The sequence below is a fragment of the Nicotiana sylvestris genome, chromosome 11, assembly GCF_000393655.2.
Source record: "Nicotiana sylvestris chromosome 11, ASM39365v2, whole genome shotgun sequence".
Classification (NCBI taxonomy): domain Eukaryota; kingdom Viridiplantae; phylum Streptophyta; class Magnoliopsida; order Solanales; family Solanaceae; genus Nicotiana; species Nicotiana sylvestris.
Genome location: NC_091067.1, coordinates 66,842,980 through 66,868,229, shown reverse-complemented (window position 1 = coordinate 66,868,229; position 25,250 = coordinate 66,842,980). Strand labels below are relative to the sequence as shown.

Genomic DNA, 25,250 nt, shown 5'->3' with positions numbered 1-25,250 from the left:
GCGTTGTTGTTGAAAAACGAGAAGATGGAACAGATTTGTTAATCTTAAAAGAATCATGGGCGAATCCAGCATATTAGTTATGGCATAACTTTTATGCTAGACCTGGATTTTCAGTATAAAATTTATTAAAATTGCTGAATAAATTGAGCTATGAACCCATAACTCAACAAGGTGATAGTTTCAGTGGCTGAAATCAAAATTTTGAACCCATAGAATTAAAATCTTGGATCTACCTCTGAACAAAATAATTTCGTTCTTTATTTATTGTGATCTTCTCCAATATTAATATTTGACAAGTTAATAATTTCTAATGATTACTAAAAGAATATGTTGATAAAAGGATAAAATCCAGAGATCTGTCAAAGGAGGAGTACTGTTAGAAGATTTTTTATGGGGTTTGTGAATTCAAATATCTGTCAAACGGATTAATATTTTACATGTTTTCTTTTGCACAAATATTTGTCACTCCACGGGAAAAAAAATCGACTTCCCAGGGTTGATCACAAAATACCCGAAAAATGTTATCTCAGATCCGGTGCACCAAACCAATAAATACATGACATGAGTCTTATACATAAACTTTATCGGTTAACCATGGTTAACCCTGCCACAGTATCAATATTAGACAGCTAACAAAAGAATAATGTATAGGACATTCCCCTTTATCATCCAAACTATTTGTACACCCTTTTGAAATTTAAGGACCTTTCGCGTACCTCATAAGTATCAAATGTGAAGCTAAATCATTTAATACTACATGGCGCGCATGTAATAGAGATACACTGACTAAAGCTTTCCATGAAATAGCAATTGACAACGGTAAAGTTGGGATCACCGGAGAAACTGAATCCAACCAAACTTTTGCTAGCCAAATAAGCAAATTATCTTTGTGTATAACAACAACAACAACCCAGTAAAATTTCACAAGTGGGGTTTGGGGAGGGTAGTGTGTACGCAGACCTTATCCCTACCCCGAGGGAGTAGGGAGGCTGTTTCCGATAGACCCTCGGCTCAAGAAGACTGAAATTTTATCCTAAGAGCATCCTAAAGCTATGGCCTAGTAGTCTCTACAATTCCAGCTTAATAACAGCATTCTAAGAGCCAGAAAATAGACGGAAAAGCAATAACAATAACCAGTAAAGCTATGGCCTAGTAGTCTCTACAATTCCAGCTTAATAAACTTCAAAAGTCTGATCATGTAAATCACAACGAGAAAAGTTTTTCAATACACTGCTACTTAGTGCAGTAGTGTTATACCACTCCAGCTTCCTAGAAAGGACCAAAAACGAACAAAGAAAAAGGTGAGACTTTCTACGCCTTACGCTTAGAGCCCTTTGATTCTACAGACCAAATGGGGGGGATGATTCTGTATTCTTGTTTAGGTGTTTCCTCCTTCTTGACTTCATCTTGTTTCCTGGTATTATCATCGTCCTCCAGGATGTCCTTTGAAAATGCATTAGGATTTGCCTTGATACAACTCTGAAGAGCGACAAAGGGACTAACGCAGTCAGAGCCCTACAGTCGGAAATGAAGGTTTTTCACATGTTAGAAGCATGAAAAGGGAAAACGAATAAAACGAGTAAGTAAAAGACTGAATGAAAACTCATGTTCATTTCCATTATCAGTTCAAAGAAAAATTTTGAGCACTTCTCTTTCAGTGTTGCGTATGAATGACGATGACAAAGCTTTCTGATCGTAATTCTTACATAACACCGAAGTCAGTTTACCACAAGCAACCAAATTTTAGGGCATCAACTGTGGTCTAGACTATGGAGAAACAAACAACAACGACAACAAACCCAGTGAAATCCCACAAGTGGGGTCTGGGAGGGTAAAGTGTACGCAGACCTTACTCCTACCTTATGGAGGTAGAGAGGCCGTCTTCTAGACTATGGAGAAAGGAAACCTTAATTCTCTCAAGCAGAAAAGAAAAGCCACACATAATTTTAATTTTTGACCTCCCTTTTCAAAATAAGAAAAAGTAAGAACACACACATAATTTTAATCTTTCATAATATAGACACAGAAATATGTACAACTATAGCTTAATAAGCTGATCTATGTTTACCATGTTATAACTTATGTGGCACTTAACAACCTTGGTTCATAGAGGAATATCAGCTCCCTGAAATTAAATTGAATTAAAAAGATGTGACGAATATCTTCACGAGAGATGAGATAGATGCACCGATTGTAACTCTACAAATAGCAAGAAGCAGACAAATTCAGTTACCTTTTCTTCAGCCGTGCTCTTGAGAAAACAGAGGAAAGCATCTGAAAACTGGTTGCCACAGGGTCCACTCAGTAAATGAGCAATGCAAGGGCATTCTAGGGCTTTCTGAGCTTTATCGTCAATGGACTAAAAACAGAGTTTCAGTTTCTTGAGCAAAGAGAAGTAACAAATTTCAACTTTTATTGAGCAAGTTTATGATCCGAAAAGCCTGAAGCAACCTCATTCTCACCATCTTCACCATATGCTGCAGCTTCTACAAGACGAAAGGAAGACTATTTGTGAAAATTTCTTAGGAGTCTTTAAATTTTACAAATATGGTTCAAACATCATTAGGAAGTATTCAATCCATATTGTTATTACACGGCGCTCAAGACTTTGGAAATAACTAATTAGCATACTTTCACTATAGATCTGGTATACACCTTGATGTTATACAAATAGATCAACTGTAGTTACTGGATCCAAAGACAATTTGTCTCTCAGGAATTTGGGATAACGACAAACACTTATAGAGACATAGAGCAAGAAGTAGAGATAGTTGCAAAAATCAGATTGCAGTAAGAAAACAATACATGAAAATAGCATTGATAGCTACTCATATGGGAAGTGAAATCAGAGCTTTATCAATGTTCCAATCAACAAATAGTCAATCAATTCTGACTCAATCCCAAACTAGTTGAACTTGGCCATAATGTTAAGTCTCAGTACACAGAAAACATGCATTAGATAGCCAAAAATGAAAGTCAATTCTTTAATGATAGCAGGAAAACTGCATTTTTCAATATTATCTTCCTTAAATAGCAACTCCATCATTTCGCACAAACAAAATATTGACACCGTCATGCATATAACTTTCATCGTAGTATCGACACATAAGAAACCACATATTCAACAAACCAGCCCCTTTACTCCCTTTCCCCGACCACCGTAGATGAATCCACATTTCAAGTCCAAAGGTGCAGAGTACTACTCTAAACTTTGTCAGGCAGCCCGATATACTAAACTCCCGCTATGCGTGGGATCTGGGGAAGGGCCGGACCACATTGGGTCTTATGCACACAACCTTACCTTGCATTTCTGCAAAAGGCTATTTCCACATCTTGAACACAGTGACTAGCTGGTCACACGGCCGTAATATTTACGGTTGTGCCAAGGCTCTCCTTGCGCTCAAGTCTTTGCAAATACTATATAATTCAAAGAATAGACATTGAAACAAAGGTTTCTTTCCTTTTCTCTCTTTTTCTTATTTTTTATTGGTCAATGGAGACAAAGTATCAATACCAACTAGTTGGTCACAAAAGGCCAATTTGATTAGAGATAGTGTAGTGAAACGCCAGAGGTTTAGAGAATCTCTAATTTTAGATCCCTAATTACAAATTATTAAGTAGTGGAGAAATGAACCCAATAGAACTAGAGGATTGATGTAGTCGACCTCCACTAGTTTGATATTGAGGTGAAGTTATTGCGCTTATTAATAACATACGCATATAAAGGTTGAGCCAAAAGCAATAGGTGCAATCAGGGGCGAATGGAGCATACACTTAACCCAGTACTTTCGCCACAGAACATAAATTTATACGTGAATATCACTAAAATTAAAATAAATAGTAGTAGATATAGACCTATAACTTTAAAATATAATGAGTTTAATGCTAAAAACTTTAAATATTGAAACCATAGAATTAAAATCCTAGATCCGCCTCTAGGTGCAATCTCTTAATTCTTTGATTACTACCTTCACTACACATCTCAGCTCTTCTCCAACCCCGTTAGAAGAAAAAAAAAAGTTAATAAATTTGCAAGCCCCTTGTAGTGCAGCTATTAATAAAGACTAAACTTTGATTTTGGATTCTTGAAAAAAGGAATAAAAAATTTATCCAAAAGCAAAAAAAAACAGAAGAAATAAACAGAGTAAAAGCAGAGAATAGAGATGTTACCAGCAATCAAAGAATCAAGAGATTGCGGCGGAGATTCATCAGCAGAGGTGGCTTTCGATGCCTTTAATGAATCAATTTGAGATCGGTTGTCAATGGCTTCGCTCTGCACTTGTCCCATATTTTCCTTAACAATTGAAATAAATTGCTAATAGCAGTAGAAATTTTTAATTAATCTTTTCCAGTGGACTTATCAGAAAGGAAAAAGAAAAAGTCTTGCTATGTCTGCAACAGTAAAATTGACACATTAGTCCATATTCTTTTTTTTTTTTAAGTCAAAGTTTTGGATGTTTTAATCCGTCCTTGATTTATATAGTACTAGTAAATATATCCGCACTCGAAAACTAAAGATTTTAAATAATCGTTCTATTAACATGTGAATGGTAAAATATTTTAGCCATTTAATTTAAATAAATCAAATTTCAAGTTTTTATCTAATTTATTGTTAACACTTGTTTTCCTCTATTTTCCATCACTTTAGAGGTGTTATAACGTTTGAAGAAAGATTGATCTCATGTGCAATGAGTAACAAACGTTAAGACATGTAGTATTTTCTTTGTATACATTATTTGATATATGTATATAAGTACTTAATTTTATTTCCATTCATTAGAGATAAATTTTAATACTTGTATAATTTTTCCTTATTTTAAATCTGAAAAAATGGTTATTACATAAGTCCCCTCTCAACTGGTCTCATAGTTCAAACTACACACCAACTTGTAAAAGTGTATTTTCTATCATCCCGTGATCTCATGGTATAGAAAATATATTTACTCTCCTTAAGCATGTGAGAGAGAAAAAAGAGTTGAAAATACATATATTGATGCATAAAATTTCCAGTAAAATTGTAGGATGAACTCATAACTTTAAAAATACAATGAGTTCAATACCAAGAACCTATAGATAGAATCCATATATCTTAAATTCTAGATCCAACTTTGATCGATGTAGAACCTGTTAATTGTAGCTTATTAAGATTGTATTTTTTCCGGTCTAAGTGTACTTATTCACTTATATGTTTTTTAATGTTGATATTTATGCAGCACGTGTGCACATATTTATATCAAATTTCTCCATTTGGAAGTGCTATGTGGAGCTCTTTGCTTTCCCATAAGTTTTTTTTCCTTAAAAAGATAATGTTTGTGGATGTTCGTGGCCTTACTACAATTATGCCAATATTTAAATTGATTTGCACCTTATTGTAATTTTAGAAACGGCTTTCAAAAGATGGATAAGAAAAGCTGTATATCTTTCCAGTGAGCGCTTCCAAGTGTTTATTTAAGATGTACAATATTTCACTCTAGTTTGAACTAAATAGTTACTTAAAAAAATTATTTACATTCAACTCCATAACTTTTGGACACAGCCTGAACAAATATTTTTCTTCAATCTCACGGAATGTGTGATTACTTCCTCCTCCGACACATATGAAGAACCAAAAATCCACTAACAAACTCACAGTTCGTGCAGATTTTATAGTAGCAAATAATTAAAAGTTCTTTACTTTGTGGAGATCTCAATATAGATAGAGTAAAACAATGCACAACCTTTTGAATATATAGAAAATAGGCGAGGTTAAGTTTGCTTACCTCTTTTTCAAGCTTAATCGGAAACCTTGTTAATTAACTTTCTGATCCATAGTTCCATAATATTGGCTTGCAAACTACCGGAGCAGTAACATCGATAATATGTTGCATTGAAATGCCATTGTGTGAGGCATTTGGAAATGGTGACTGGTGCTTCTCACATCATAGTTTACGGACAAGAATGTCTTTAACTAAAATCCTTATAGAAATACTTGCATAAGTTGCAAACTGTTGGTATTGCTCCTTTTCAACTTTAATTATCAGTATTATTGCAAATTGTAACCGTTCAATTATTTCAATTGTTGCGACGCTTCGTTCTTTAATTTCTGTTGGAAGAAAGAATTTGTTTTTCCATTATTTCAATTGTGGCAACGTTTCATTCTTTCTTTTGGAAGATAAAGATTTACTGATAGGAAAATAGACTAAAAAGCAAAAAAATGACAAAAAAGATAAATCCCTTTACAAGCTTAAGAGAAGTGCCACATAAGCTCTGTTAAGACCTGCTTTATATATTTATATAGATTGGATCCTAAAACCCTATAGGGTTGGACTATGAAAATTTACTGTTTACAACTTGTATTCTTTGGTTACAAGAATTCCCTAGTATATATGGTAACTTTTGGTTACCCAAAATACATGATATTTTTTAACCTCCCTGATATTTCTCTATTATGAATTATTTGAAGATATTATTCCCTTTTATCATTCAACGTCCCTGATATTGCTCTAACTATCGTCTCTCTCTCTCAAGTTAGAGTTCTGTTTGGGATAAAACAAATTTTTCTCTTTCAAAATCTGTTAGACATCTAAAATAGTATAAGATCCATCCAAAGTAATATTAGGTTTACCATAATCAAATTTTTGCATCTACCCTGTTTACCATATACTCTTCTTGTATGACTTCTACAACTATGATGTTCGAAGAAGAGAATATTCTCAACTTTTTATCAAGTTTTCTCAGAATAGGGCATTGTTTGGTGGACTAATCTTTTTCATTGACCTGATGAACATCTCTATGCCCACGATATCCTCAAACAACAAGGCTCCCAAAACAAAAATAGATTAAGAGATAGGTGGTGTACTTTTGTTGCATACCTGTTTAACCAAAAATAAGGACTTCGGTCAAAGCTTATATTAGAAGAACTCGAGTTACTGATAATCAAATAGAAATAGGAATAATTGAGAAATAATAATCGAATGCAAAGTAAATCAATGTATTTCAATAGTATTTCGTGTCTTTACAAATAATCAGTCTTCTCCTTTTATAACTATTTCTAGGTAATACGTTTCGTTTCTACCATAATTGAGCCATTATTGTCAATTAATGGCATTTAATGACATTTAATGTAACACTACAATCAGTAATCATATTTGATTCAATACAGATTCCTTAACGTTTTCCGTATTTAATGCCCAATAGTACGTATCTATACCTTATTTACTATCAGATTCATTCTCTTCCATCATAAAGTGGTTCGAGCGCCTATCCTCCTTGCTTTTTCCCTAAATATCTGCTTGTGCCTGTTGAAGCTCATGCCTCTTTGATTATTCGTCATCACCTATCTTTCTTTGACTGGTCCACGTGTCATCTTATAATGAATTCCATATATAAACTTAATTTTTTCCAATACAGATAGTCCCTCCACTTGCCATTTATTCATCAATAGAATATTTGGGAAGTGGACCTCATTAAAGCGGGAATATTTCCCGTCATTAATTCTTCCCTGGAACTGATACTTCATCTGTCTCTTCCATTTAATGTCCATGACACATGGTGTCTCCTGGTTGGCTCTGCAACCCTTCAGGGCATTTTAAGGCTTTTTTACGGCTTTGCCAATTACGAAGCAACAGTTCTCATTATGATGTTTCCATCATTGCGCTTTTTCCTTTGACGGTTGCTTCTGACTATAAATATAACTTTTTACCTTTGTCTTTTCACAAAAAGTTTAGAGTATTCAATTTTAATTTTCTTCTTCCTCGTACTACTATGTCTTTTTCAAACCCTAACCCTCGAAGAGTCACCATTATTGATAACCTTTCTCTTGCTCCTATTAGAAGTAGAAGAGGATGAAGGCTTCGTAGTTTAGGGTCTTCTTCATCACGAGGCCCCTCTATTCCTTCATTGAGTTCTACTCCACCTTCTAGAACTAGGGGTTCACTTTCTCAAAGATCTTCATCTAGGGACTAAAGAACCCATTGATCCTCTTCGTGAACCTTTAGTGGATGAAAGTATTCCCGCGGAACTATCTTTCTACAATGATAGAGAATCCATCAGAAACCAACTGTCTTCATTAGATCGTGCTAACATCTACCCAACTCAGATTACTGAAGTTCTGATTTCTGTAGTTCGTAGAGATTGCCATTGGAGTCATGACTTCCCCATTATAATCCCCAATACAAACCAAAGAATCACCTCTTATTTAACTGAGTTTTTTTTTGTTTATACATATCCTTTCACGTTGGGTTTCAAACCTGTTATTGACCCAGTTATCCTCGAATTCTGTCATTTTTTCGACGTCTGTTTAGGACAAATTGGCCCTATTGTGTGGCTGTTGCTTGTTTGAGGCATTTGGCTAACATGGCTGGTATACCTTTTATATTTTTTCATTTAATCCATCTCTATTCTCCCAAACTCTTTCGCCAAGAAGTCTTTACTCTACTGGCAAGAAGTAAAAGAGTTTTGGTCAGTCCAAAAGATGATAAAGACCATGGCTGGTACGCCAGGTTTGTTGCTGCCCCCACTGTTGGTTTAGTGGATGATGAAAATGTTCCCTTTCCTGAGAAGTGGAATTTTTCACGTGAGTTTTCTTTTCAATAACTTTCTCGTATCTTTTTTCTCAATTTTGATGATCATCATTTTAATTTTCCTTTTCTTTTTCAGCAACCATGGGAGTTGTTGATGAAATTCCCAACTTTCGTGGTTGGGTAAGAAAGCTATTGAATGTTGCTCCAATGGACAGTAGGTCTTGGAAAAACCTCTCTCATCGATTTGGTTGGAATGTGAAAACTCACGATAAGAGTTTTTTTTTTTAATAAATTCACTTATTGCTTCCTCCAGATATTATTTTGATCCTTCTTTTTGTCAGGATTTCCCATTCGAGGCATAAGTGTTGAGGCCATCGTAGCTTCCAGAATTTCTTTGAAAAGGGCCCAAGAGATAATTTTGGGTTCTTCATCAAAAAGGAAAACTATTGTTGACCAAGACTCTGAAGAGGAGAAAGAACAAGATGGGGGTGCTTTACTAAAAAGGCCACGGGCTAGAAGACGAATTATTTCAGATGATGAAGCATCTCCCCCTCGTTATATTCCTCCCACCAAGCTTGTTGAAACCTCGTTGGTGATTTCTGATGATGATACTCCCGCTGCTGCTCATGATTCTGCTGAACAGCTCTTTGCCCGTGGGTTTGGTAGTGAAAGTTTAGGCCCAGTTTTTGATGAAGCACCCCTTGCTTCTTTTTCTATATCTTCTCTTGTGGTACCTTCTTTGCCAGTCGTGATTGTTGCTATTGCTGCTCCTCCCCAGGCTGTTTTGACTCCTTCCACAGTTCCTCCTACAATTGTTCAACAAATTGAGGTTGGTTCTTCAAGTGGAAGTGGAGCCATGAAACAGGTTATCATCGAGGTCCCTACCGATGGTAATCTTTTAAAAAAATCTGGTAGGGCTGACGTGTGGTTGAAACCCCTAATTGGTCTAATCAAGAGAGCCAAGCTTGAGAGCCATAACTCTTTAACTTGGATGAACGATATAATACAATCATCATTAAAGGTATTCCTTTTTAATGATTTGCTATTTCCTTTTGTTAAGGTTCTTACTTTTTCCTCTTTTCTCTTTTTAGATTAACCTTGTTGGTACAGAAATGATGAAGAAGGTTTCTCACACGGAGCAATTAATGCATTAGTATCAAGTTGAAGCAAACAACTGGAGAGAACAATATGAAAGCCTTCAAATTGACATGGAAGTGTTAGAAGAGAACAAGTGCACCTTAGAGCAGTAGTTGAAGGTTTTAACTTCGGAATTGGCGGTTGAAAAAGCTTCCTCAAATCAAGCTGGTAAGGACAAGAATCTTCTCGAAACTTCTTTTTCTGAGCAACTCTCCAAGGCTAGTGAAGAAATCAGAGAATTGAAAGCTCTCTTAAGTGAGAAAGAAGCGTATACCGATGAACTCGTGCAAACTCTGACCCTGACTCAAAAAGACCTCCGGGAATCTTCTGATAAAGTCCATTTCTTAGAAAGTTCGCATGCTTCTCTTCAAACTTCTTATGATTCTGCCTTGGCTAAGAATGAGAAGCTCAAAAATGAAATTGCTGAATGGGAGAAAGATTATGAGATTCTTAAGGACAAGTCTGCAATTGAAGTGAGTTGGGCGTTTTTGAATACCCGCCATGATACCCTTGTGGAAGTTAGCCAAGAGAACTTTAACTTGGAAGCTGAGTTAGCTAAAATTAAAGAGACCATTAAAAAGACTCAGCAAGGCCAAGACTTTCTCTCTCCCGTGGCTGAAACTTCTGAACACATTGAAGATGATTTGGGTACGGTGAGTGTTCCAACTCTTTCAAATCAACTTGAGTCTACTGCTGCTGGTGATCCTGCTTCGGTTTCTACTTTAACCCTTCAGTGACAAGTCTATGATATGTGATTTTTTTTTTCTTTTTTGGTGGAATGTGGTTACAACCCTTGGTCTTATTTGAGGGTTTGTTAAAAACATCAAGTCCCCAGACCTTTTTTCGGGGCGTTTTGTATAAATAACTCTTAGTTTATGACTAAGTTCATATTTAGTCTAAAATTTTTAATACTAAGAAGTTTTCGTAGTTATTTTTCAACTTTTGTTTTGCTCATTCTTGCCTTTATATTTTAAAGACTTATTCAGTAGTTTTCATTTTTATTTTGCAAAATGCTTTTTTAACTCCATGAATGTTTAAATCAATCATGAATTTTATAAAAGAGGGACCTTTTATATGTGACACTTAATGAAGAAGATGTCTCAACTTCATAATGGTGTTAATGTACGACAAAAGAAATAGGAATACACATGTTTCTTGGAATAACTTTGACAAATTTTTATTTGAACTTGGTCAAGTTTTAAATAACACCTTACATGTATTTAAGTAACTTCTATAACTTTTTCGTAACTATTTTCCTTACAACAGATTTCAAAAAAGTAAATAAAACATAAGGTTTTTATTTATAACCAATTTCAGTACATTGCCTTTAACCTAACTATAATAAGGTTTTTCTTTGGATTTAGCTCGTAACTTTGCTCTGCACTTGACTTATTCAATGAATAAACTTTTCAGGCTTGAACTTTGATTATTTCTCAATCTTCTTTGCCTTCTTTATATTATATAGTCTCCTAAGTGTTTGAGCTTTAAAGTATGAAGTCTCGATCACTTGATTATTCCTCTCATTTGGTCCTTTTCCTGAAAAGAAAAAACATACGGGACTCAGAGGTGCGGTTATAGATGAAGACTGCTTAACCCGCCTGAATTTCTATCAGAATAGTTGTAACCCTAGACCAGGAATTTATATTTTTTCACGTGCCTGTCGTGATTCATTATTTAGTACGGGTTAGCTTTTTGCCTATCATCTAAAATCGTTAGTAAAATTTTAACAATTCAAAAATAAAATTTTAAAATGAGGATACCTGATCGTGGGTACTTCTTAGAAATAGTATCTCTTCAGGTGAACAACATTCCAATGTGAAGGTAATATCTTGCCATCCATTGTTTCCAGCTCGTATGCTCCTTTTCCCGCGATACCATAAATCTTGTAAGGTCCTTCCCAGAATGGACTTAATTTGCCCGTATTAGCTGCCTTTGTGGATTGAAAAACTTTCTTAAGTACGAAGTCCCCAATCTTGAAGTATCTTAGACGTGTCTTCCGATTGTAGTATCGTTCCATGACTTGTTTTTGTGCTGCCATTCTTATTAATGCAACTTCCCTTTTTCCTTCAAGTAAATCAAGGTTTATACGCATTTCTTCTTCATTGGATTCTTCTGACGCTTGCATATACCTCATGCTTGGCTCCCCTATCTCAACTGAAATTAAGGCTTCAGCTCCGTACACTAATGAGAATGGTGTTTCTCCCGTACTTATTTTTGTTGTCGTGCGGTATGCCCATAAAACACCGGGTAGCAATTCTGGCCAATTGCCTTTGGATTCTTCCAATCGTTTCTTCAAATTGTTGACAATGACTTTATTTGTTGATTCAGCTTGACCATTACCCACCGGATGGTAAGGTGTGGAGGTAATCCTTTTGATCTGCCAACTTTGAAAAAATTCTGTGATTTGTGCGCCAATAAATTGCGGGCCATTATCACACACATTTCCTTTGGTACACCGAATCGACATATGATATTTCGCCAAATGAAATCTCTGACTTCTTTTTCTCGTACCAATTTAAATGCTCCTACTTCTACCCATTTAGTAAAGTAGTCAGTGAGTACAAGCAAGAATTTTACCTTGCCTTTTGCTTGTGGAAGTGGACCCATGATATTCATCCCTCAGTTCATAAAAGGCCACAGTGCAATGACCGGATGCAACTCCGCAAGTCTATGCATGTTATTACCGTATCGTTGGAATTTATCACATTTAGCCACGAAATTTTCCACTTCTTCTTCCATTTTAGGCCAATAATAGTCTGCTCTAATCATGGTTTTTACCAGTGATCGCCCTCTTGCGTGATTTCCACAATGCCCCTCGTGTATCTCTTTCATTACATATTCCGTTTGAGAAGGCCCGAGGCATCTTGCTAAGGGTCCACTGAACATTTTTCGATAAAGATTGTCTTGCTTTAAACAAAATCGAGCAACCTTTTTTTGAAGCGCGTGAGCTTTTTTCTTATCTTTAGGGACGGTACCATACTACAAAAAAACAACAATTTTGTTCCTCCAATCCTAGGTTAAGTTATTGAAATTTACCTCATTTTTGTCTGGATCGAGTACTGAATGAAACAAATGAATTATGGAGGCATTTTCATTGCTCGTCACGTCTGCCGCAGATGCGAGATTGGCTAGGGCGTCTGCCTCGACATTTTCATCTCTTGGTATCTGCGTAACTTTCCAGGTTTGGAATTGCCTAATTAGATCACGTACCTTTTCTAAGTACTGCTGCATTCGTGCTTCCCTGGCTGTATAAGTCCCCAGCATTTGGTTAACTACAAGCTGCGAATTGCTTTTGATTACAATGTGATTAATGCCGAGTTCTCGTATCAGTTCTCAACCTGTAATCACAGCTTCATACGCTGCCTCATTGTTAGTTATAGAATGGTATTTTATGGCTTGTTGAATGGTTTCACCCGTAGGTGGTACCAAAACAATTCCTAAACCTGCCTCCTTCACATTAGATGAGCCATTAGTAAATAAGGTCCAAATTCTTGGATTAGACTCGTTGAACACCTGTAATTCTTTTTCTGCTTCTAATTGCATCCTTTGGCTAAAATCAGCCCAAAATATGCTAACACCTGAGATTTTATTGCGGTTCTGGGCTGATATGTGATGTCATATTCACTTAATTCTATGGCTCATTTGGCTAACCTACCTGATAACTCATGCTTATGTAATATATTGCGCAATGGATAAGCAGTTACTACGGAAATAGGGTGGCATTGAAAATAAGGCCTTAGTTTTCTAGATGCCATGATTAGTGCAAGTGCAAGCTTTTCTAATTGAGGATACCGCATCTCTGCATCTAATAATGATTTGCTAACATAATAAATTGGAGACTGTTTACCTTGGTCTTCACGAACTAAAACAGCACTCACCGCTACTTCTGAAACAGCCAGATAGATGAGAAATTTTTCCCCAACCTTTGGTTTTGCGAGCAATGGCGGATTTGACAGGTATGTCTTCAAGTTTTTGAGTGCTTGTTGACACTCCTCAGTCCATTCGAACTGATCTTGCTTTTTTAAGAGCTGAAAAGAATTTAAAATATTTTTCTGATGACTTGGAAATAAATCTCCCCAATGCTGCAATTCTTCCTGTCAATCTCTGCACTTCTTTTTTACTTGTAGGCATGTCAGTAATTTCCTCAATGGCTTTAATCTGCGTGGGATTTACTTCAATTCCACGGTTAGAAACAAGAAAACCCAAAAACTTACCTGATAAACGTTGAATGCACATTTCTCGGGATTTAGCTTCAAATTGAATTTTCGTAAGATCTGAAATGTATCAGACAAGTGCAATATATAATCCCCTGATTGTTGATATTTAACGAGAATATCATCTATGTAGACCTCCATAGTTTTTCCTAAATGTTCTTGGAATATTTTGGTTACCAATCTTTGATACGTTGCACCAGCGTTTTTGAGACCAAAGGGCATTACTTTATAACAGTAAGTCCCCCTATCTGTTATAAATGAAGTTTTTTCTTCATCTAGGTGATCCATTTTGATCTGATTATTCCCTGAATATGCATCTAAAAAGCTTAACAATTCATGTCCTGCAGTAGCATCAATCAGTTGATCTATATGTGGTAATGGAAAAGAATCTTTAGGACAAGCTTTGTTATGATCTATGTAATCTACACAAACTCGTCATTTGCCATTCTTTTTCGATACTACAACAGTATTGGCTAACCAATTAGGATACTTTACCTTGCGGATAGACCCATTTTTAATAGTTTTTGAACCTCATCTTGAATCACCTGATTTTTTGAAGTCCCCTGATTTCTCTTCTTTTGTTTGACGGGTGGATACGATGGGTCTTCATTTAACTTGTGAGTCATTACTCCCGGGGGTATTCCTGTCATATCAGAATGGGACCGGGCAAAACAATCCACGTTAGTTTTTAAAAATTCAATCAACTTACCTTTCATGTTGTGGCTTAGGGTGGCCCCAACGTAGACTTTCCTTTCAGGTCATTATGTAAATAACTCTACAGCCTCCAGTTCTTCAATCGTTGTTTTGATATTTTCGTTTTCCTCTAGTTCTTGAATGGAATCGTGCCTTGAGTCCACATCTGCTCGCCCTTGTTCAGTTGAGGCTTGTGTTGTGGTATCCTCAACTGGATTCTGTAATTGCTATTTTTCTTCGTTTCTCGTATTTGAGTCTGCTACAGGTTGATGCTCCTGAATGTCGTTTGATCCCCACGGATTTGACGTATTCTCCATGGTGATGGAAATTTAATAACTTGATGTAAGGTAGATGGAACATCATCTATCTCGTGAATCCATGGTCTCCCGAGAATCATATTGTAAGTCATTTCCATCTCTACCATCTGAAATTTCGTATCTTTCACAATCCCTTCTGCGAATGTGGAAAATGTTACCTCCTCTTTTGTCACAACGCTTGAATTGTCAAATCCAGAGAAAGTATGTGCCTTTGGTACTAGCTTATCTTCAGCTTACATCTCGTTTAGTACTCTTAGCAAAATAATGCTCACGGAACTACCTGGATTAATCAAAACTCGTTTTACATTAGTATCATGTACACATAGAGATATTACCAGTGCATCGTTATGTGGAGTTAACGCCATCCGCATCTGTATCATCAAATGTCATACTTTCTTCCTCCAGAACATGTTGGACCCGCTTCCCATGAGTAATTGTAACTTTAGAAACTTTATTGGCCGATGTGTATGCCACGTCGTTGATTCTTCGCCCCCGCTTATAACATTAACGGTCCTTTTGGGAGAAGGAGGTTTCAGGGGCTCCTGTCTGTTTTTCATGTATGCTTGCTTACCTTTTTTACTAAATAATTCGGTGAGATACCCTTATTTTAATAGATGGTTGACTTTACCTTGTAGGAATCTACAATCTGCCGTTTTATGACCATGATCGTTGTGAAATTCGCACCAGTGATTATGATTGCGCCTGTTTGGATTTGATCTCATTTCTTTTGGACACCGCACCTTATCACACGTGCCTCTTAATACCGCTACTAACTTTGAAGTGCTGACATTAAAATTGTAACCGCCAAATCTTGCCTTCAAGTTCCTATCATCATCTTGTGTCTCTCGTGTGTTTCGATCGTTCCCAAACCTTGATGACGAACCCGACTCTCTATTCCTCGATCTATGATCATACCTTGAATTATCCTGCTTTGATCGTGAGTCTTTTCCTATTGGGCCCATGTATGGTTCGTATCTATTTTTACCAGACCTTTTTTCGGTTTCTGCACATCTTGAACTCACTTTCTCCTCTTTTTGGGATCAGGAGATAGTATCTTCTTCTATCATTAGCTTCGTGCTATATCTGTTGTAAACGTCATTCCAAGTTGTTGCTGGAAATTCACACAGACTTTCCTTGAGTCGTCTCGTGGCTTCTGAGCTTTTCTCATTCAAATTACTGGCGAAAGCCATAGCTGCCCAGTTATCAGGTATGCGTGGTAACGTCATTCTTTCACATTGGAATCTATCCACGAACTCTCTAAGCAACTCTGAATCTCCTTGCTTGATTTTGAAAATATCTTCTATTCTTTTTTAAACTTTTTGAGCTTCCGAGTGCACTTTGATAAATGAATCTGCAAGCTCAGCAAAAGAATTTATAGAATTTTCGGGTAAAAGAGAATACCATGTCAATTCTCCCTTGGTGAGTGTTTCACCAAATTTCTTGACCAATACTGATTCGATTTCTTGCTTGGTTAAATCGTTGCCTTTCACACTAGTTGTGAATGCGGTCACGTGGATCCGTTGTGCCACCATACTTTGGAATGTCAGGAATTTTAAACTTCTTCGGGATCGGCATTGGAGCAGCACTAGGCTTCCATGGTAGTTGTGAGCACTTATCCATGTCTATTCCTTTGATTACAGATGGTACTCCAGGTATTTGCTCTATGCGATCGCTTTGCTCCTTGAGCTGCTTCTGCAAGGTTAGAACTAAAATTTGTAAATCAGAATTAACTATGTTACCTAGTTCTCCATCACGAGACTCGCTTGGAGTTCCACCAGTGCCTGAGTTAACGAGCCCAGAACGTGGGTTTTCCAAAGTATTCTGATTCGGAGTTGGTGTTGGTGGTGCAACTGGCAATTGGCTGGTAAAAGCTCGGAGAGCATTGCTGACTTGTTCAACAATGAGATTTTTTAAGGCATCATCGAGTGCTTGTTCGTTCACAACTCCAGCATTTTGATTTGCCTCGAATCCGTTTTGATTTGCAACCCCATTATTTGTTTCAGAGCCATCTGGAGTTCCTTCTCGTGACTGACGTTATGAATCACGCGGTGAGGGAAGTGGGGTCCTGTCACCCGCATCATTCTCCTGATGTTGAGCATCTTGTTGGTTGCTGTCATTGGTATTCGACATGGTAAGTTTTTTTATGAAAGAATTGATTAAGAAAGTAAACGATTATTAGAGTCCCGGCAAGAGAACTAATTTGTTTAACCAAAAATAAGGACTTCGGTCAAAGCTTATATTAGAAGAACTCGGGTTACTGATAATCAAATAGAAATAGGAATAATTGAGAAATAATAACCGAATGCAAAGTAAATCAATGTATTCCAATAGTATTTCGTGTCCTTACAAATGATCAGTCTTCTCCTTTTATAGCTGTTTCTAGGTAATACGTTTCGTTTCTACCATAATTGAGTCATTATTGTCAATTGATGGCATTTAATGTAACGTTACAATCAGTAATCATATTTGATTCAATACAGATTTCTTAACGTTTTCCGTATTTAATGCCCAATAGTACGTATCTATACCTTATTTACTATCAGATTCCTTCCCTTCCATCATAAAGTGGTTCGAGTGCCTATCCTCCTTGCTTTTTCCTTAAACATCTGCCCATGCCTGTTGAAACTCGTGCCTCTTTAATTATTCTTCATCACATATCCTTCTTTGACTGGTCCACGTGTCATGACATGTTATCTTATAATGAATTCCATATATAAACTTAACTAGTATTAGTACCCGCGCGATGTGCGGACACAAATATCAAATTATAATTTGAGTTATTGGAATTACCTTAAAATTTAAAACTTCAAGATAACATGTTTCTTTTTATTTATATTTTTATTTTATATCTGTAACAATCTAACTCCTTGATTTAGTGCTTGTATTTTATTTTGTGGTCAATATTAAATAATACTAAACATATCACGTTTGTGATATGTTTTGTTTGAGCATATTGTTTAATAAAATTCTTACTACCACTTTATGTTTCACTGCAAATTCGAATAAGTCTTATCCTTCTACATTTTAACCAAAACAACTCTCTCTAATCTTTGCTTATAGTTATTGCATTATCTATTACTTAATAATGTTATATTCATGTGATCTTTTATTAGCTTACCAATTGACTTGATATCTTGCTTATTACCCTTTTGATAAACATATATAAATATAAATTTTTTTATTCCTAAAATTTAATTTATTTTTGTACTTTTATCCTCTTACTTGGAACTCTATTTTAATTTAAATCTTTCAATAATATTTTTGAGTATTATTTAATTATTTAATATACTTATACTTAATTAGTTCAAAGTATAAATATTCTCACACTATCTCTATTTTCCTCTTTATACATCCTCTTCCCTACTATGAATTTTTAATTAGTTTTTTACATTAATATTTTACCAATAAACAAAAATATATAATATCACATTTTATTTTAAGTTATAACTTTGAATTAGTTTAAAATATTAATAGATAATTTTTTTATTATTATATTTTAAATCTATTGAATTTTCTTAATTGTTTTTTGTATCATGTGTAATTAAATTTTCTTTCTCTTTTAACGTTAGGATATAAATAGACTTTAATTTTCGTTCATAAAATTACCCACACGAGATATTTATTTTGTATTTCCTTAGTTTTAATTTGTTATCCAATTTTTAGTTTTTATCTAGTAAAACTTTAATTTTGTAGTCCTATCCATAGTTTGAGCATTTCATCATAATTTTAATCTAAATCTCAAGTTCAATCGTCTTTCCCTTCTATTTCTAATATTAAATATTTTTAAATTTTTTATTATTGTTATTAAGTTACCTAATATATAGTATTTTATTTTCTTATGTGGCTTTCATTAACATGCCTCTTTATTTAATATCATAATCTGTTTATATCCTTTAATGTTATTATATAAATCGATGTATGACTTTTTAATCTTGAAATAAATATTTATTTTATTTAAAATTAATACCCAAAATTATCAAATTGTTTAAATTTATTAATAATATTTTTAAGCATTATATATTTACTCTATTTTTTTAAAACTATTTTATTTCCCTTCTATTTCTTAGTATTGATATTTTGATTTTTTGAAATTTTTAATCTATTAAACTTCAGTTATGTGGCCTTATCCACATCATGACCATTTTTTATCATACTTAAAAAAACTTTTTTATATCAAATTTAAATAAGTTTTATCCTTTTTTGTTCTTTATGATAGAAATTTTGATTTTTTCTCTGTTTGTTTCTATTTTGCTATTGTATATTCAATACTTAATATTATTAACGTTGTCATATGCTTTTTATTAGTTTACTTGAATTTAATATCCACTTTTATCACATTCATTTTAATATAATACAAATAATAAATAAAAATTATTTCAATAGTAACTTTGACTCTATTGTTCATATTCTTAAATATGATTTTTCTTATCATATTAAAAAAAAGTCTCATCTCAAATTCAAATATATCTTATTCTTCTATTTTCTCCATTGGACCACATTTCCAAAAATCATCTTATACTTTCAAACTTAACCTAGCAATATTCAATTCAAATATTAATCGTAAAAACTCTAATTGTTGCAACAATATTTTCGCTATTATTTTAAAAAATATTTATTTATGTATAAAATATTTATTGTATAAAATTTTAATTAAAGATACCTACAGTAATGTATATTGTACCAAAATAAGGTCAGTTACAAAGCTTGATCAATTAATTAAAATTCGCCCCTACCATAATTATACAAAAAAAATTAACTAAATTATACTACTAATAGAAATTTGTATCATAACTAAAAAATAATTCTTATTGAACTACTACTTCCATTAATTATGTTTCCATTTATAATTTAAATTTTTAATGTTGTCTTAAAATTGCCAAGTGACTTTTTTTTAGCTTGCCACTTGGCTTAATGTCATACTTCACTACTCTCCTTTTAATATAACTAGTATTAGTACCCGCACGATGCGCGGATAATTAAAAAGAACGATCTGCACCATAAAGTTTAATATGTTAGTGTTAATACCATCTTTACAACCAAACATTAAAAACATTTTAAGACTCCAGTAAAACTTTCATTTCATCTCCTAATAAATGTTCCATAAAAAATAATGATATTATACAATTTGTTTGATATGAATGTTCCACAAAAAATAATGATGCTATACAATTTGCTTGATATGTAACACGTGCCTAAGGGAACATTTTTGTAGCAAATGCTCATTACATATTGCAGTGCATTTTCCAGAAGTTGTCCTCTGTATTGAGGTTTATCACTACAAAAAATATATGGGTAAAAACTCAAGAATTTCTGGTGAACCCCTGTCACTAACATTTTGGAAAATTGAAAACCTAATTATGCGTAAGACACCTTACACTTCCTAATGCTTGTATTGAAAGTACGAAAATCCCAATAGTTGCATGAATTCGATCTCCCTAAAATAAAAAATTTGAAAAGAAATTTAAGTTAGTAAGGCGCATAAGTTGAAGAAAATACATCACAACTCGAAAAAAATAACATGTAAAAGAATATGTACCTTTTCATCTTGAATAATTAATTCAATTAAATTAGAATTTTCTGGTTTCTCGCGATTTGGAATGTGTCATAATCTAACAACACGACCCTTTAAATTCCAACTCATTTTGGACATTAATATTTTGCTGATATAGTTATAGTTTGGAGCTATACTTTGCAGAAGTTTGTGTGGAAGCTAAACCCTAAGTAATGTAGAGAAGCCAAACATAAGCAAAAGTTGTTTAAATAAAGATTCTTAAGGAAGACAATCCTAGTAAATCAATTTTTAAGTATATGAAATCCTAATTTTTAAAAAGGTATGTGTAAATCAATTTGTATGAGTGAGTGCGCAAAAAATGTTATGGATCTTCATTTTTTAGCTTTTGGCTTATTTTAATTTTCAACATTTTTTTTTGTGGTTAATTAAAATTTGTTAACCACCAAGCCTTAATTTTTCTTGTCTTTTTCCTTTGTCCTCTTGTTCATTTTTCAATATTATTTCCTTTAATATAATATAGATGTAAGATACAAAATGTTTATTTAATTATTTCTCTCTTAAAAAAGAATACCTACAATAACTGAATTATACACAAAATTTAATTAAAAATATCTATAATAATGTATATTGTTCGTAAATAAGGTCAGATACAAAGCTTGTACTAAATATAGAATTATTATTTCAACTTAAAATTAATGTGTAAGATACAAAACGCAATTTTAATTGATTCTTTCTAAAAAAAAAAGGATACCGACCATGACTGAATTATACACAAAATTTAATTAAAGATACCTATAATTATAGTATATTGGTCTGCTTAATAAAAATTGTGTCTTTTTTTTGTGTGTACGACCAAAAGATTCTACTTTGGTCATTAAAAAGAGAACATTTTAGTTTAATTAATTCTTTCTTAAATTTTTTAGTTTATTTTTAGCATAATATAGACGTAAGACAAAATATTTATTTAATTAATTCTTTCTTGAAAAAGAATACGTACCATAATTGAATTATAAACAAAATTTAATTAAAGATACTTATAGTAATGTATATGATACCTATATTAATATATATTGTTCGCAAATAAGGTCAGATACAAAGCTTGTACTAAATATAGATTTATTATTTCAACTTAAAATTAATGTGTAAGATCCAAAATAAAATTATAATTGATTCTTTCTCGAAAAAGGATGCCTACCATAAAAGAAATCCTTAATAGTATTAGAAATTGATGATCCTGTAATTTTGTATGGCAAGTGTGAGTAATCATATAATGTCATGTCACAATGATCTTTTTCTTTTACTTATTTTTGGACTTTGGTCCATAACACGTTTTTGGAAAGAATTTTTTCTTTCCATTTTTATGTCAGCAGAATATTTCATACTTTTTTCTCTTACTCATATTAACTCAAAGTATTAATTTCATATTTCAACAGAATATTTTTCATATGTAATATTACTCCAAATATGGTTATATATATTCACGGACAACTCTATTTCATATTTCATTCCCACCCAAAAAAAATAATTATTAATTAGATACAAAAGAACATCAAATAATAATTTTTTGACGGAAACCATGAATTTATATATAATATAATCTAGATATGGTAATATATGTTCACGGATAGCTCGATTTCATCTTTCTTTCCCAACAGATCTTTTATCCAATTAATAATTAGATACAAAAGAATATCGAATAATAATTTTTTCAATGTTATACAAATAGAATCCAACAAATAGATTTCATAAAAGTGCCAAGTGGTTTTTTCTCAATACGCCATTTGGCTTAACTTCATGCTTCATTACTCTCCTTTTAATATAATATAGATAGATTGAGTAAGATCTTATTTTGCTGCTTGACTTTATTTAATTTTTATACTCAATAAATTTTTAATATCATAAATAAATTTTAATTTTATTTTATATTTTAACATACTCCAAAATATAAATAGTCATAGATTATCTCAATTTACGTATTTTTGTATTTTTATTTTTTCTATTATAGTTTTTTAATGATTAATTAATTTTTCACTTCCATATTTCTAGCTAATATAGAAAAAAAGCTATGAGTGGATCAATATATAGATATAAATATAGATATACATATAGATACAAATATACATATATAGATTAGATTTGTCTAAGATCTTTTTAGATTATGTATAAGATTTATTAAACTACTTCCATTAATTATATTTCTATTTATAATTTTTAATAATTAATGTTGTCTTAAAATTGCCAAGTGGCTTCATTTTAGCTTGTCACTTGGCTTAATCATATGCTTCACTACTCTCCTTTTAATATAATATAGATATAGATTTTTCCGAATACAATACCTCTTAAAGTTCTATTACGGTTGAACTTCCTAACCTTTTTCGAAGCAGTTATCCTTATTTCCTTTTGCTGGCTAATTTCAAACTTTTGAGAATTATTTAGTTTTTAAAAGTGTCGGCCAGGATAATATCATTATTTCTTTTTGCAGGGTGAGTTGTTTCCATCCCAGTGGCTGTGGATGTAGTTTGTAGTCCATGTTTGAGAAAAAGATTCACTATATCACAAAGCTGTAATAATTAACCTACTATTATTAATTGAAATTTTCTATAGCGTTAAAAAAAAACTTAAATCATTATAATAAAGTGCCGGTATGGGGTGTTTTAACATCTTTTCCATGTAACGCCATCACTTCAGTTCTAGAATCTTTTTCGTGCCCGGACTTCATAAAATTTACCTTAACAATTTTTTAATAAATTAATGCATAAAGTACTCTTTGCATTCGATTCAGAGTTTATGCCTGTTTGGGTATTTCTAAAAAAGCCGCATTATTTGTAAAATTAAAAGATTAAGAAAAACATTAATTAAGCTAAAAAATTTATAATCAAACATTATTCTTATCGTTGAAAAATTAATCTTGTGCCTAATTCAATCGAAAAAAACTAGTTCATGATATAAGAATTGATATCCAAGTTATCATACACACAACTACTTGAGATCCTTTCATCCCTCACATGCCAAAAAATCAAGATCCTCACCTGAGCTTGGAGTAACATGACATGGATACCAAACAAGTCCATTTTGACTTTGATACTGTGTTGAAAATGAACCTTAAACATAATCCAACTTTAAAAAGTAGAGTATACGGGTGAAACTGTGCCTGTGAGATGCCTCGGTTTTCGATGAAGTAAACGAAGCAGAGATGTGACTGTAAGGAACCAGAATCGGGGCAAGGAGCCCCTCGAGTCGGAGTCCGGGCGAAACACCTGCCCTCGGAAGAATCATCCGATTCGAATCCCAAAACTTCGAAGAGCATTACCAGATAAACGAGCACGACTAACAAAAGGTCGTGATATCCGTGCCCAGCCGGATGTCACAGGGTAAATCTCGACACGTATCGGCAGAAGATCATTGATTAGTAAAACGGAAATTTTTTACCTTTTACGGAATTGTACGTAGGGTAAAACTCCCCTACTATATAAAGGGGAGCCTGACTATTCGTTAAAATTATGGTAATACGGATATCAAGGCAATATACTCTTATTTTCTCTGTTATTCAAAGTTTTTACTTTTATTCATCATTCTTCATTATTGTGAGCCCGGGATCGAAGGCAGGCATTTCATTAAAGCTGTTACTAAGTCCGAGATCACTCCCCATAGTTGGTTTGACAATTTATTAATTACGTCCTTTTATCTGTTTAATCTAACGCAATTTATCATTTGTATTGAATTAATCTGCATATCCTTAAAATCATATATAAGTTTAATTGTTATCCGTTTCTAAGGGTAAACAGTTTGGCGTCCACCGTGGGGCTGAGGATTATAGTGTCAATTTGATACAAATTTTCCTTGTACTTCACTTTTTATTATAACTGTCCATAGCCTCAGAGCGAGACAGAGGCTCGCCCGACGAGTCCCGATTTTTCTTTTCCTTCGGTGGTGGTCACTCTTTTCCTTTTTGGCGAAGGTCATTGGCCTTAAAGGGTGTTATTTCTAACTCATCGAAGTAACAGCCCGTCGATGTTCGAGCGAGGTCGAACCCCTTCTTTCGTTTGATGGCGAAGGCCCTTGGCCTTAAAGGGTATTATTTCGAACTTATCGAAATAATAGCTCGTCGACGTTCGAGCGAGGTTGAACCTTTCCTTTTTTCTTTGATGGCGAAGGCCATTGGCCTTGAAGGGTGTTATTTCGAACTCATCGAAATAACAGCCTTTCGAACTCATCGAAATAACAACCCGTCGACGTTCGAGCAAGGTCGAACCCCTTCTTTTTCTTTGATGGCGAAGGCCCTTGGCCTAGAAGGGTATTATTTCGAACTTATCAAAATAGCAGCCTGTCGACGTTCGAGCGAGGTCGAACCCCTTCCTTTTTCTTCGATGGCGAAGGCCCTTAGCCTTAAAGGGTGTTATTTCGAACTTATCGAAATAACAGCCTGTCGACGTTCGAGCGAGGTCGAACCCCTCCTTTTTCTTTGATGGCGAAGGCCCTTGGCCTTGAGGGGTGTTATTTCGAACTTATCGAAATAACAGCCCGTCGATGTTCGAGCGAGGTCGAACCTTTCCTTTTTCTTTGATGGTGAAGGCCCTTAGCCTTGAAGGGTGTTATTTCGAACTTATCAAAATAACAGCCCGTCGATGTTCAAGCGAGGTTGAACCCCTTCCTTTTTCTTTGATGGCGAAGGTCCTTGGCCTTAAAGGGTGTTATTTCGAACCTATCGAAATAACAGCCCGTCGACATTCGAGCGAGGTCGAACCTTTCCTTTTTTCTTTGATGGTGAAGGCCCTTGGCCTTGAGGGGTGTTATTTCGAACTTATCGAAATAACAACTCGTTGACATTCGAGCAAGGTCGAACCCCTTCCTTTTTCTTTGACGACGAAGGCTCTTG

At 34.0% G+C, this 25,250-nt stretch overlaps 1 protein-coding gene and 1 long non-coding RNA gene across 2 annotated transcripts; both read right to left on the bottom strand.

The window, feature by feature from the left end:
- Window positions 1-841: 841 nt before the first annotated feature.
- LOC104245749 (uncharacterized) lies at window positions 842-4,307 on the bottom strand. Its single transcript, XR_011403672.1, has 3 exons — window positions 4,171-4,307; window positions 2,234-2,486; window positions 842-1,515 (listed from the first exon to the last, which is right to left on the bottom strand). It is a non-coding gene; the product is annotated as an uncharacterized lncRNA (long non-coding RNA).
- A 7,108-nt stretch (window positions 4,308-11,415) lies between these two features.
- LOC138881128 (uncharacterized) lies at window positions 11,416-12,902 on the bottom strand. The gene is made up of 2 exons (XM_070161329.1): window positions 12,849-12,902; window positions 11,416-12,015 (listed from the first exon to the last, which is right to left on the bottom strand). The coding sequence occupies exons 1-2, from the start codon at window positions 12,900-12,902 to the stop codon at window positions 11,416-11,418; spliced, it is 654 nt and encodes a 217-aa protein (XP_070017430.1).
- Window positions 12,903-25,250: the final 12,348 nt, after the last annotated feature.

Bases quoted from the DNA above. Each gene is read 5' to 3' on its own strand.
- LOC138881128 (XM_070161329.1), bottom strand. From the start codon at position 12,902: ATGCTGGGGACTTATACAGCCAGGGAAGCACGAATGCAGCAGTACTTA. The intron at 12,016-12,848 runs GTACGTGATCTA...CAAAGTTGGCAG, and splicing joins TGCAGCAGTACTTAGAAAAG to ATCAAAAGGATTACCTCCAC.